Genomic DNA, 13,650 nt, shown 5'->3' on the forward strand with positions numbered 1-13,650 from the left:
GGAAAAAAAAAAAAGAATGCTAAATTGTCAAATGTCAATGGCCCTCACGTGAATCGTGTGATTATGCATCATTCTCAATTCTCAATTCTCCATAATTAACATAAAATTAAAATTTTCAATTAAACAATAAATAAGAAGTTCAATTGAAACCTAATATCTCATCAGAAACAAAATTACTGGCCTATTTATATTTTTACATACCTAAATATGGAGACCAATCTAGAAAAAAAAAAAAAAGAAAATTCACGGAATCTCTGGCCCCAGACGAGTGACGACGATCTTTGAAGGATTAGACTTGAGAGCAGCGGCCGATTCAGAAAGGTTCCGACTTGAGTTATCGCAGTTCGCAGCAGAAGATTTGTGCAAGGTGGAATTGGAATTATTAAAAAAACAAAATTTGGGTCAATCTTAATGTGTAGTGGGCTACTGGGTTTCACAATTTTTTTTTTAATAAAAAAATTAAGTAGTGTGTGCTGGTTAGAAAACTAGGCCATATATCCCTTTTTTTTTTTGGGCCCAGTGTGGGCAATAAGCTCCGCCCCTGATGTTTGATCTTTCGATTAATATTTTTTCGGGCAAACTGTCACACAGGATCTGTCCAACGTGATTTACTTGTTATTGGATATGTATTCTGAATTCTGAACCAAACAGCAACAATAACAGCAACAATAATTAATGAACTAGTCGATATAGAGATTGATAACAATCGCAAGACGAAATTTTTGTATTTTTCGGATTCTGAATATGACTACCATTTCATTCACTCCGCTTGCTTCAGCTCCCGCACATGGAAAAAAGCCACCAAAGTTTTCTGGTGCCGACTTCAAACGTTGGCAGCATAAAATGCTCTTCTATCTGACCACACTCAATCTGTCTAGATTTCTCAAGGAGGATCCCCCTGTCGTTGTTGAAGGCGATTTTGACACCCAAAGAAGGATCGCGGTTGAGCATGGAATCACGGTGATTTTCTGTGTCAAAACTAGATATTGAATAGTCTTGATGACACTCTCTATAGTGTCTACTCCTCTGTGAAGACTGCCAAGGAACTCTGGGATTCCTTGGAAAAGAAATACAAAACTGAATATGCAGGCATAAAGAAGTTTGTGGTAGGCAAGTTTCTCGATTTCAAAATGATAGACTCAAAAACTGTGATGAATCAATTGCAAAAAATACAAATTATCTTGCATGACTTGTTGGCCGAAGGAATGGAGATCAATGAACCGTTCCAAGTCGCATCTATCATTGAGAAGTTGCCACCGCAATGGAAGGACTTCAAAAACTACCTTAAGCACAAACATAAGGAGTTAAAACCTGAAGACTTTATTGTGAGACTTCGCATCGACGAGGACAACAGAAACACTGAGGCCAAGTCACATAAAAATATGATGGAAACCGAGGCCAAAAAAAATCTGACGGAATCAAGTATGAGTCACAAGAGGAAGCATCCCCACGATGGAAAGCGAAAGGGGAAAGCAAAGAAATTCCAGGGAAGTTGCTACAACTGTGACAAACCGAATCATATGGCAAGGGACTGCCGACTTCAAAAGAAAAATAACAAAAATCAAAAACCAAAGCAAGCAAACATGATTGAACAAAGGTATGTTCCTTTAGCGATTTATGATATTGATCTTAGTGTTGTTATTTGTGAGACCAACATGGTGGATAATCCAAGAGAATGGTGGATCGATACTGGCTCTACGAGCCACATTTATGCCAAAAAAGATTTGTATTCCACCTATGCCACCGTTGGGGATCGAAAGTTGTTCATGGGAAACTCCGCAACGTTTGAAGTTGTTGGAGTAGGAAACGTGGTGTTGAAAATGACCTCGGGCAAATAGGTGACGCTCAAGAATGTGCTACATTTTCCAGACATTCGAAAGAACTTAGTTTCGGGTTCTCTTTTGAGCAAGGCAGGATTTAGAATGGTATTTGAATCTGAAAAGTTTGTATTAACCAAATCTGGTGTATTTGTTGGTAAAGGGTACCAAGATAGTGGTTTCTTTAAATTGAATTTAATGAATGTTATCCACCCTGAGGTGACGAATAAAATTATTGGTTCTGCATACTTGACTGAAAGTTATGATTTATGACATGAACGATTAGGAAATGTTAACTTCAATACGTTGCAACGACTTGAAAATTTAAATGTAATACCTACGTTTAAAAAAATTCACAAAATAAGTGTGAGATTTGTGTTGAAGCAAAAATGGTTAAAAAACTATTTCATTCTGTCACGAGAAGTACTACGCCACTCGAATTAATACACACTGATGTATGTGATTTAAAAATGGTACAAACACGAGGTGAAAATAAGTACTTTATAACATTCATTGATGATTGCACCAGATTTTGTTATGTATATTTATTGAAAATCAAATATGAAGCAATCGAAACTTTCAAGAAATATAAGACTGAGATTGAAAATCAACGAATTTCAAAGATAAAAATGATTCGAAGTGATCGAGGTGGAGAATATGTGGCTCCTTTTGAAGAATTTTGCTCAACTTCGGGCATCATTCATCAAAAAACATCACCATACTCACCTCAATATAATGGCGTTGCAGAACTCAAGAATCAAACCTTAAAGGAAATGATGAACGCGTTGTTAATAAATCTGGCTTACCTCAAAATATGTGAGGTGAAGCCATTCTCTCAGCAACTCACATTTTAAACAAAATTCAAATCAAAGGGAAAGATGAAACACCATATGAACAATGAAAAGATCGTAAACCTTCTTACCACTACCTCAAAGTGTGGGGGTGTTTGGATAAAGTAGAAGTACCTAAGCCAAAAAAAATAAAAATTGGGCCTAAAATGGTTGACTGCATATTTATTGGTTATGCATACAATAGTAGTGCATATCGATTCTTAGTGCATAAGTCAACAATTTCTGATGTAAATGAAGGCACAATCATGGAGTCAAGGAATGTTGTGTTTTTTGAAAAGATATTTCCTTGTAAAGAAAGGAAAGAAATAAGTTCGAACAAGTGAACTTATGAAAATACAATTGAAACTCCACAAACCAACGATGAACCAAGACGCAGCAAGCGAGCTAGAGTTGAAAAGTCTTTTGGTCCTGATTTTCTAACATATATTTTAGATAATGAACCAAGAACTTTTCAAGAAGCGTTATCAAATCCCGAGGCTCCGTTTTGGAAGGAACCCATACAAAATGAAATAGATTCCATCATGCATAATCATATGTGAGAGTTAGTTGATCTCCCTCCGGGATGTAAACCTTTGGGATCCAAATGGATCCTTAAAAGAAATACAAAGAAGATGGATCTATAGATAAATATAAATCTCTACTAGTGGTTCAAGGTTTTAGACAAAAGGAAGGATATGATTTCTTCGATACCTACTTTCTGGTTTCTATAATAACATCCATTCGTGAATTCTCATAGTTATTGCTGCATTGCATGATCTTGAGATTCACCAAATGGATGTTAAAACTGCATTTTTTAATGGATATTGAAAGAAGAAATATATATAAAACAACCAGAAGGGTTTATTGTACCCGAAAAAGAACAAAAGGTTTGTAAACTTGTCAAGTCATTGTATGGACTTAAACAAGCACCTAAGCAGTGGCATCAAAAGTTTGACACTGCAATGTTGTCAAATGGTTTCAAAATCAATGAATGTGACAAATGTGTCTATATTAAAGGTACTACAAATGCATATGTAACAGTTTGCCTTTATGTAGATGACATGTTAATTATGGGAAGCAACCTTGAATTGATTATGAAAACAAAGAAGATGTCGAGACAACATTTTGACATGAAGGATTTGGGATTGTGTGATATTATTCTAGGGATTAAAGTCTCTAGAACATCTGCTGGAATTATTTTATCACAAACCCATTATGTAGAAAAGGTTCTTAAACGATTTAATGCCACAAATCGTCCTCCGGCTAGAACACTTATGGAATTGGGTACACATTTAGCCAAAAATAGAGGAGAACCTGTTTCACTAGTGGAATATGCAAGGGTGATAGGAATTTTAATGTACTTAACTAATTGTACTCATCCTGATCTTGCATATACAGTAAATTAACTTAGTCGATTCACAAGTAATCCAAGTGAGGATCATTGGAAAGCACTAATGAGAGTGCTTGGATATTTGAAATACACTTCAAGTTATGGAATACTGTATACAAAATATCCTGTGGTCCTAGAAGGATACTGTGATACAAATTGAATTTCTGACACGAAAGACTCCAAGTCTACTAGTGGATATGTGTTCACAATTGGTGGAGGAGCGGTGTCATGGAGATCCTCTAAACAAACATGTATAGCTCGGTCGACTATGGAATCTGAGTTTATTTTTTTAGATGAAGCTGGGGAAGAAGCCGAATGACTTCGAAACTTTCTAGAAGATATTCCTTGTTGGAATTAATAAACCGGTGTCTTCCATTACTATTCATTGTGACAGTCAGTCAGCAATAAAAAGAGCACAAAGTAGTAGGTACAATAGTAAATCTCGACATATTCGTCAAAGACATAATACCATAAGACAATTGATCTCGAATGGGGTTATTTCGGTTGACTATGTAAAGTCAAAGGAAAAGCTTGCGGATCCGCTTACAAAAAGTATACATAGAGATCAAATGTATAAACTACTAAGAGGAATGAGTTTAAAATCGACAAAATAAAATGTTTATAGCGGTAACCCAACCTTGAGAATTGGAGATCCCAAAACCTTGGTTCAATGGGACAACTAAGTTATAAATATTAGTTTTAATACTTGGAATCTTTACTCTCTCATTCCTAGAACATCCAAGTAGAAAATACCTGCAAAATTTGGTGAGGTTAAGTTTTTTTTAATGATTCCTATACCTATAAGGTTGAGTACCACAGGATACTCTTGATAGGAGATCACCTATAAAAGTGCAAAGTATTGGCCGCTTTGATTGAAATGCTTATGAATATAAGATATGGTCCAGGGTCGAAATGGACACAACGTGAGAACAAAATATGTTGGAGTATTGTTATGTAAATACTATTGACTTGGTTTACATAAGCGGTTGACTATTTCAAGACATCGCGTCATGTGCAGCACTCCATCTGCGGGACTCCAATTATTCTTTTTGGATAAAATTTAGTTAAAATAATATTACAAATATTACCGCTCGAGCGCAGCACTCCATCTGCAGGACAGCTCGAGCGCATCGCTTCATATGCAAGACAGAACTTTGGCCGCCCGAGCGGTCAAATCTTACCGCTCGAGCGCGCCGTTTGTGTTCCGAAAAGTTACGACTCTTTTTGGATTTTTTCTATCATGGGTTGCATCCTTATGCCATAAGACGTGTTATTTGGAGTCTTAGGCTATATATATGATTGATATAACGCAGAGAATTAAAAATCTGGAACATCTGATAGCGTATATACATCAGATTTCTATTTTCTGCTAATTCTCCCTCACTCTCTCAAAAGAAAGTTTTGTTTATTTTTGTTCGCTGAAGTTCGTGGTATTTGTAGTGCTGTTATATCACGATCGTGAGTCGTTGTATCTTAGAGACGATTGCCGCCAACGTTGAGCACTGTTAGCGGGCAATTTCGTTTTGCAGATAGAGAGATTCTCTCGCATCGACTAGTTCATTATTGTTGCTGCTATTGTTGCTGTTTGTTCAGAATTCAGAATACATATCCAATAACATTACTAATGTGTTAATCCAAAGTTTACCTAGTACGCATATCAGCATGGTGACACGTACGGATCTGTTGTTATAAAAAAAAAAGTTGAATATATGGTGATCATATATACATATATATATGTATGTATTATAATAGGGATAGGAAAAAATATAAAATTTTCGATATACCGAATATTTTACGGTAACGGTATTGGAATTTGAAAATTTAGGTAAAATATCAAAATACCAAAATACCGAAATAATATATAAAAATTTAAATATGTGTGTGTGTGTCTCATGACTCATATATTAAGTGAAACCATATATTTAAATATCTTACGACCACAAACTACATAAAGTTATTTAATTTCAATATTATTGTACTATCTCCTTAGCACAATTTCCTTTGATTCAAATTTAATCATATTGATTTAGGCACGGATTTTTCTGAGTTTCATTGCCCGTAGCGTTTTCAATCGAAAAAAGCCAGACATGAGGTTCATTGGCTCAAGGGCTCAAGGGCTCAAGCTCATGTGAATATACATCTTAAATAGTATCACTCGAGAGAAAATTAAGCACAAAAAATATTGTTCGATTGGCACTCTCTTTCGTGTGGAAATGACAAGTTTGACCATCCTAAAAACATTAATGAGAGAGTGGTGGTGGACCTAAAACAAGTAGCTGCCATCTTTTTCCTTACTCAACCTTAGTCAAACAAGAACCTAGTAATATTGTTATCTTCGACTTTTTAAAATAAATAATTAAACACAATTTTCAAAACTGGATATATCACTGTTATTATCTTTCCTCTTCTGGTAGAATGTATACATGATGTTGAACATTGTTGATATCATGTTGACATTTTAGTGATATATAGATTAAAACTGAGAGAGAGGAACAATGGTGTTATGTTGACATTTCAGTGAAATACAGATTAAAATAGATGTTGATGTCATGTTGACATTTCAGTTATATACAGATTAAAACTGAGAGAGAGGAACATTGATGTCATGTTGACATTTCAATAAAATACAGATTGTTTGCGTCAGAGTGTGTGTGAGAGTGAGAGATTTTCCCAAAAAAATAAATCAATCTTTATCATTCTAATTTTATGGTTATTTTTTTTACGATAATTTTATTGTTATTTAAGCATTCAGCGTTGTTAAGATTATGAACCTTAGACCTCTCAACCCAAAAGCTAATTACATACTAACACACCTCCTCGTGTCCAGGAATGAACATATTGAGTATGAAGATATTAACGAGATTACATACTAACACACCTCTTCGTGTCCAGAAATGAACATCTTGAGTATGGAGATATTAACGGGTGGTCCAAGTAAGTGAAGATATTAACGGGTGTGTCAAGTACATGTGTAGTCCAATACATAACGTCGGGTCTGAACTCTTATACCATATTAAGATTATGTATTTAATTAGGCATAACTCAACCCCAAAAGCTTAAGAGGTGAAGGATTGTTTCCATATATATCAGTCCCAAAAATTTTAACCAATTAATGTGATACAAAAAATTCGTGAACTAGTTCGATTCGTTTACCACCCTCCTAACAAGACGAAACATTAGAATAAAAGTAAATAATGAAAAGAAAAAAAAAAGTTCCGGCAAAAATAAGAAAAACGTGTTAATCTACTAACTCTCTTTTAAGTTTTAACACATAATAATTATATAAAATTAAAAAGTTACCTTTATAATCACCTTCCTTCGACATCACCACTTGTCCCCTTCACATCTTGCAACTTGCCATTAAATATTTTAATTGTGTTATCCTTGACTTTCTTACATACAATACAATAACACCTATCAAGTTGCGTGGACACTTCGCACCTCCCGCAACCACTATAAATTCAATCTCCCCAGACCCCAAAATCCACATCAAATATCATTTCTAGAATCCCATTTCCCCCATCTGTTATCTGAATTCTATCAAGTGCCGAATCATGTTGCCGATGTTCGAAATCGATCAAGTTTTTGACCTCGATGAAGCCTTGACCATGCCGGAACATTCAACTGCTGACTTGAATGAACCTGAAGCCAGGCCCATATCGCCAGCAAACATCCTGTTCGAGGAAATGCCGGAGGTGGTGACCGGCGGAGGTCGCTGCGCTGTGTGCATGAAAGGGTTCAGAAGGGGCGGAGCAGGGGGTACGCAGGTCCCCTGTGGCCATGTTTTCCACGTAAATTGCATCGCGCAGTGGGTTTCGGTCAATAGCTCCTGCCCCTTGTGCCGAGCCCGGCTGTCGCCCTGAGTCTGATTTGTATCATAATTCGTCTCTTAGGCAGTATTTGTCAGAGTTTCTAGAAAGCTTCTCAATTTTTTTTTCCACAAAATTATATTTTTTATAAGCTTTCCCAAATACTAATTTATATTGTTTTCGTTTCCTTCTTGATTAATTATGTGAAAACCCACAGAAACTTGTGGCAAGATTAGCTTAAATCTGTAACAGAATGCTTTCTAAACTTGATCGCAGGGATAATGACGTTTTGGGTTATTATTGTTTTATTTTTTTCTCTTTACTTTTTGGGATCAAAATTTAAGCACAAAAATGTATTTTCGAAAAAAAAAATTTAAGTGAAAATGTAATATGATAACGGTAAACTTAAAAAAAAAATTCCAAAAAAAAAAAAAAAAAAAAAAGTAGAAAAAGACATGGCGCGTCATATTGCATGGGTCATGTTCCACCCTCGGCATAGGTCATACATGAATCATGTTCCACTCTCCGCATTGGCGATTATATCACACACATATGCACGTTTTAAATTTATAGTGATATTTTTTTAATGTAGGAGTCATATCATTATTTACTCGTAATTTACGTTTAGTCTTTTATACTTTATGCGTTCGATACATCTTTTTTATCAAATGTAAAACTTATAACAAAATAAAGAAAATGAATGTCAGATGAACAAGTATATATACTGGATGTAAAGAAAATGAATTACTTTTGTAATTTAATTGACAGGACTATTTTTGCATGGTATTTAAAAAAAACAGACTATGATATCAAATGTAGTTTAATTATATATACATGTATATTTAAGAGACATTCATGACTTGACCGGGTGAAACTTAAGAGACATCTATGTCAATCCCAATTTTTAGCCTTTAGGGATCCAAAAACAAATTATAAGTAAATAAATAAAAAAAAAAAGCGATATATGATTCAGATGATGGAATGCACCATATATAATAATTGTTTTAGGACCAAACTTTTGTGTGTAGTATAAATTTGACGATAAACGTCACTACATAATATATACACTTTTGTTCAATTTGTTCCACTCCAATTAGGTGTCTGGTGATAGGAATAGACTGGCTGAATAGTGGAAATTCAATGAACTTAATTATTTGCCAACCCTTATTAATTAGCATCAACGTTATTTGGCAATTTATTCAACAAGTATTTATTATTTGATACTCCTTCCATTCAAAAACTAGATGCCTGCCGAAGACCGTTATCGAGAGTCAAGCAATATGGATTAGGTCTGGCGAAAAATACCGAAATGTCGTCATACTGCCTTTATCGTACCGAAAAAAAACTGTATCTACCGAAAATTTTGGTATCGATATCGATATAAGATTTTCAAATTTTCGGTATTTCGGTATGTCGAAAAAAAATCGGTATACCCGGTATCGGTATGATACCGCGTATACCGATATTTTTTTTAAAAAAAAATAGTTTAAAAAAATCGGTATACACGGTATCATACCGATACCGTATCGAATTTCGGTATTCGATAGGGTATCGGTATGGATTTTTGGTACGGTATCAGTATCAAAAATTTTGGTACGGTATGCGGTATGCCGTACCAAACCACCCCTAGTAGGGATAAGGACAGGTGCCTATTGTTTATCTCTACTATTTTATAATAGTTGAGACTCCTATATCAACTATTTTGTTTGATTTGATCATGTGAGGACACCAATTTTCTTACCCGTTTTACCCTCCAATTAATTTCCACTATGTCGCTAACTGTAAGAGAGAGAAAAATGGTTTTCTCTTGTGTACGTGGTTGTGGAAGAAATTGTGTACGTGGTTGTGGTTTTTCTTCTATTTATTCCACCATCAACTTTAATTTATTTTTTTAAATAAATACATACCTAATTTTTTTTTTCATTTGAAGATCATAATGTATTAAATTATATATATATATATATTTCTTTATATCAATTTTTTTTGTTGCACACGCATCGCATGTGCCCGACCGCTAGTATAAATAAATAAAAAAGACTTATAGCTTGATGTTTTATCCTACACACAACGAAGGATAGAGAGTTTCATCGTTGTAAAAAAACATTTAATAAAATTATAAATATAATTATATTTTTCTGCTGACAAATGTTCAATAATATAATTTCCTTTACTTTTGATTGATTATACAGTTCTTAATCTCGAATTTGCTTTATTATAATTAATAACTATAGAATTACCGATGAATTATTTTATCGGTGACCACTAGCTCAATTTCTTCAACAATCAATGCTCGTGATTGAAAAATAATACTTCCTTCGTTCCAATTATATTGTTTACGTTTTTTTTTGTATATCTCAAATATATAGTCATATATCATATTTAGTAATATTTTATACTTTTTTACTAATATACATATGTTAACTACACCTTAAAAATTGTGCAATCATTCTTTAATACATTAAATATGGATAAAATAAAATTTTTATATAAAATTTGTTTTTCCAATAAATTTTTCTTAATCTGTGTGAAAAATGAAACATGACTAAGTAATCGGACGGAGGGAGTAGTATACTGTTTTGGAAATTGGACTGGAATAAAACTTCGATGTCAACCTCAATTTTCTTTTATTCATTCAAATTTAAATGCATTAATTGAAGGCAATGCAATATATAATGTTACATATATTTACAAAATATATTACTCAACAGACAAAGACGAACATTCGAGCTTTGAAATCTCGAAACCTATCTAGTTATTCTGATATATTTGATACCGACGATAATTTCAAAAACATGCAAATCAAATAATCTTGGAATTCACTCGAAAAACTAGTATCCGGTCTACTCAATTCATCTACGCTCCTAATATATAATTATATTATCTGTAATAATGAGCTTGGATGTGAACTCCATTGGCAATTAATTCTCTCTTAATTTCTTGTATGACATGTTTGAATCCTAGAAACATTAAGTAGCAAGTGGCTGTGGTCCTCATGCAATAGACGTTTTAATTCGGCCCTCACTAGAGTTAGTCAAAGTGTCAAACATTAATCCCATATTAATTATCTATATTTATTTATTATATCATTATTATATTATATTATATATATATATAAGAAAGTAAAGTCAAAATAAAATTTAGTACATGCAACAAATTGGTCTTTACTTTTCCTTTTTTTATCCAACTTTAAATTCTTTTTTTATTTTAAAGCCGACATGATACCGATGTTACGTTATTGAAACAATGTTGGGTATTAAAGTCATGGCGTTGGAAATTACTAACATCTCTTTTGTTATATCAACACCATGCGAAAAATTTCACACAAAATGAAATTATTGCTACTTTAAATAACTGAAAGTGAAAACAGATATATATACAAAATATTGTGTAGAAACAAAACCCAAAATAGGTCAATTTATAAGATGCGCTTTGATTTTAATTTTCTTACAAAACGATATAATGTTACACAATTCTAGTTACATTGTAATTATTATAAAATTTAACATGATTATAATATGACAAATATGAGGGACGAGGAAACTTTTTTTTAATTAAAATCAATAAATCATATTATGTTAAAATCCTAATTATTTTCTATTAACACTATGAAATAAGTTATAGTTAGTATTAATGCTTCTCTTGGTATTTATTTAACATTAATCTGATCGAATAACTTCTCAACAAGTGGTATCAAAGTAGTTTCGATCGGATTCATAAAGAACCTACTCTTGTCATTTTTAGGATGGAGATTTAGTGTTCCCCTCGTATTATATTATCATCCCGTGTCACTTTACTTAATTAAGGTTAAGCTTAGCCATTAACCACTCTCATCCGTATTAATCATTAAATGTGTTTGGTTCCTTCCATCTTGGAAGCATTAATAGCTGGCCAGGATTTGGTCTGGCAGCCGGATTTTGTTTGCAAATTATTCGGAGAATTACTCTCGATATTGTTAGTATATGGGTATTGTTCATGTGTTAGATCTGACGCTCTTCTTTTTTTATTATATTTGCACATGACCAAATCAAGTCAACTCGAATATTATTTTCTAAATTTTTAAAAAAATTCATCGTTAAAAATTAATATTTGTTGGAATTTATTTTCATTACATCCGAATATAATACATATTTTGTTAATATTATTTTGTGCATAAATGAATTCATATTTTAATATTTATTTTTCTTATAGGAATATTTTGATTTTCCAATAATTCATAGGTTTGAAAGAAGAAAAAATTTGTCCCCCTCAAAAAACTGCCTAATCCAGTTTCTGGCTACATGTATATATATATATATATATATATATATATATAGTTTTGATCTCATTCGGGGATCCACGTGCACCCCGTGCCCAAAACAACTCCTATTGACTTAAAATTTTTACGGTAATATCGTCTCAAAAATGCGAATCCAACAATATATTATATGATACAAATTTAAATTTCGGTGGTCGAATATATGAAGATGGCCGAAAATTGCATATTTCACCTAATTTCCGATCATTTTCAAATCTCCGACCACCGAAATTGAAATTTGTATCATATAATATATCGTTGAATTCGCATTTTCGAGACGATCATATCGTGAAAATTTCAAGTCAATCGAAGTTGTTTTGAGCATGGACGTGGATCCCCGCATCCAAGGGTGCGTGAGATCAAAACTATATATCACTACAAGAAAAACGGCCAAAGACAACGCTTTTTTCGCGTTGTTAATATCCCCGAAAAAGCGTTGTCGTAGGCAGTGTTGTAAAAGACTACGCTCAAAGACAACGCGGAAAAAGCGTTGTCATTTTCAGAAACGACAACGCTTAAAAAGCGTTGTCGTATCTAAAAATGACAACGCTTTTTAAGAATTGTCTTTTATAAAAAGCGTTGTCATTTCTGGAAAAGACAACGCTTTTTAAGTGAAACGACAACGCTTATAAAGCGTTGTCGTATCTAAAAATTACAACGCTTTTTAAGCGTTGTCTTTTATAAAAAGCGTTGTCGTTTCTGGAAAAGACAACGCTTTTTAAGTATCGTTGTATTTGGAAAAGACAACGCTTCAAAAAAGCGTTGTCTTTTTTGGTAAAGACAACCTTTAAAAAGCGTTGTCTTTGTTCAAATAAAAAACAAAAAAAAAATAATTCACAAATTTTTAATATTATAAGTCACTCAAAATTCAAAAATTTATAAAATAAAATTTAATATAGAGTCTTCCAATATTATAAATCATTCAAATAAAAAAATAATCGAATTCTAATTTAATGAACACTAGGAAAAAACTATGCGTTAATCTCAAAAAACTTTGATTCCTTCTTTCAGCACATGCTAGCATCCCGAGCTTTCATAAAAGCCGCAACAATCTCTTTTCCTTTAATTTGTATCTCCATACTGTAAATTATTAAAAATAAAAACAAACATAAAAAAATTTGAATAGATTAAAATGAAAAGTAAACTTAAAAAGATATTTATCAGTAAAAGAACATGAACTACGACATAAAATTATCATTAAGAAAAGTACTCTAATGTTAAGCAATTCAGTAACCCCTTCGAATCCCTTGAAATGCTATTGCGTGCATTGTCTGGATGTCATATCGCTCACAGACCCTTGTTCTATTTTCAGTCCACCACATATCTGCCTCTTTCTATGTGAAGTATTTTCTACTATAGGAAACAACAAAACTACTGAGTGGGGTGACCGAGGTAAAATAGTACAAATTATAAACGACCGTCTCTAAGCAAAACTGCATCTTTAAGTTTATACACATCACTTATACAAGATTCAGATCATGAACACCATTCTAAGCAAAGAACTTAGAAA

General features: G+C 33.1%; 1 protein-coding gene across 1 annotated transcript; it reads left to right on the forward strand.

The window, feature by feature from the left end:
- The first annotated feature begins 744 nt into the window (after window positions 1-744).
- LOC140888367 (uncharacterized) lies at window positions 745-1,838 on the forward strand. The gene is made up of 2 exons (XM_073296046.1): window positions 745-942; window positions 984-1,838. Exons 1-2 carry the CDS (start codon window positions 745-747, stop codon window positions 1,836-1,838), a joined length of 1,053 nt encoding a protein of 350 aa, XP_073152147.1.
- The last annotated feature ends 11,812 nt before the right edge of the window (window positions 1,839-13,650 follow it).

Source organism: Henckelia pumila, chromosome 3 (genome assembly GCF_033568475.1).
Source record: "Henckelia pumila isolate YLH828 chromosome 3, ASM3356847v2, whole genome shotgun sequence".
In the NCBI taxonomy this organism is placed as follows: Eukaryota; Viridiplantae; Streptophyta; class Magnoliopsida; order Lamiales; family Gesneriaceae; genus Henckelia; species Henckelia pumila.

What these genes read in the sequence shown, in the direction of transcription:
- LOC140888367 (XM_073296046.1), top strand. Translation starts at nt 745, where the DNA reads ATGACTACCATTTCATTCACTCCGCTTGCTTCAGCTCCCGCACATGGA. An exon ending in ACACCCAAAGAAGGATCGCG is followed by an intron (nt 943 to 983) that starts GTTGAGCATGGA and finishes TGTCAAAACTAG; the next exon opens with ATATTGAATAGTCTTGATGA.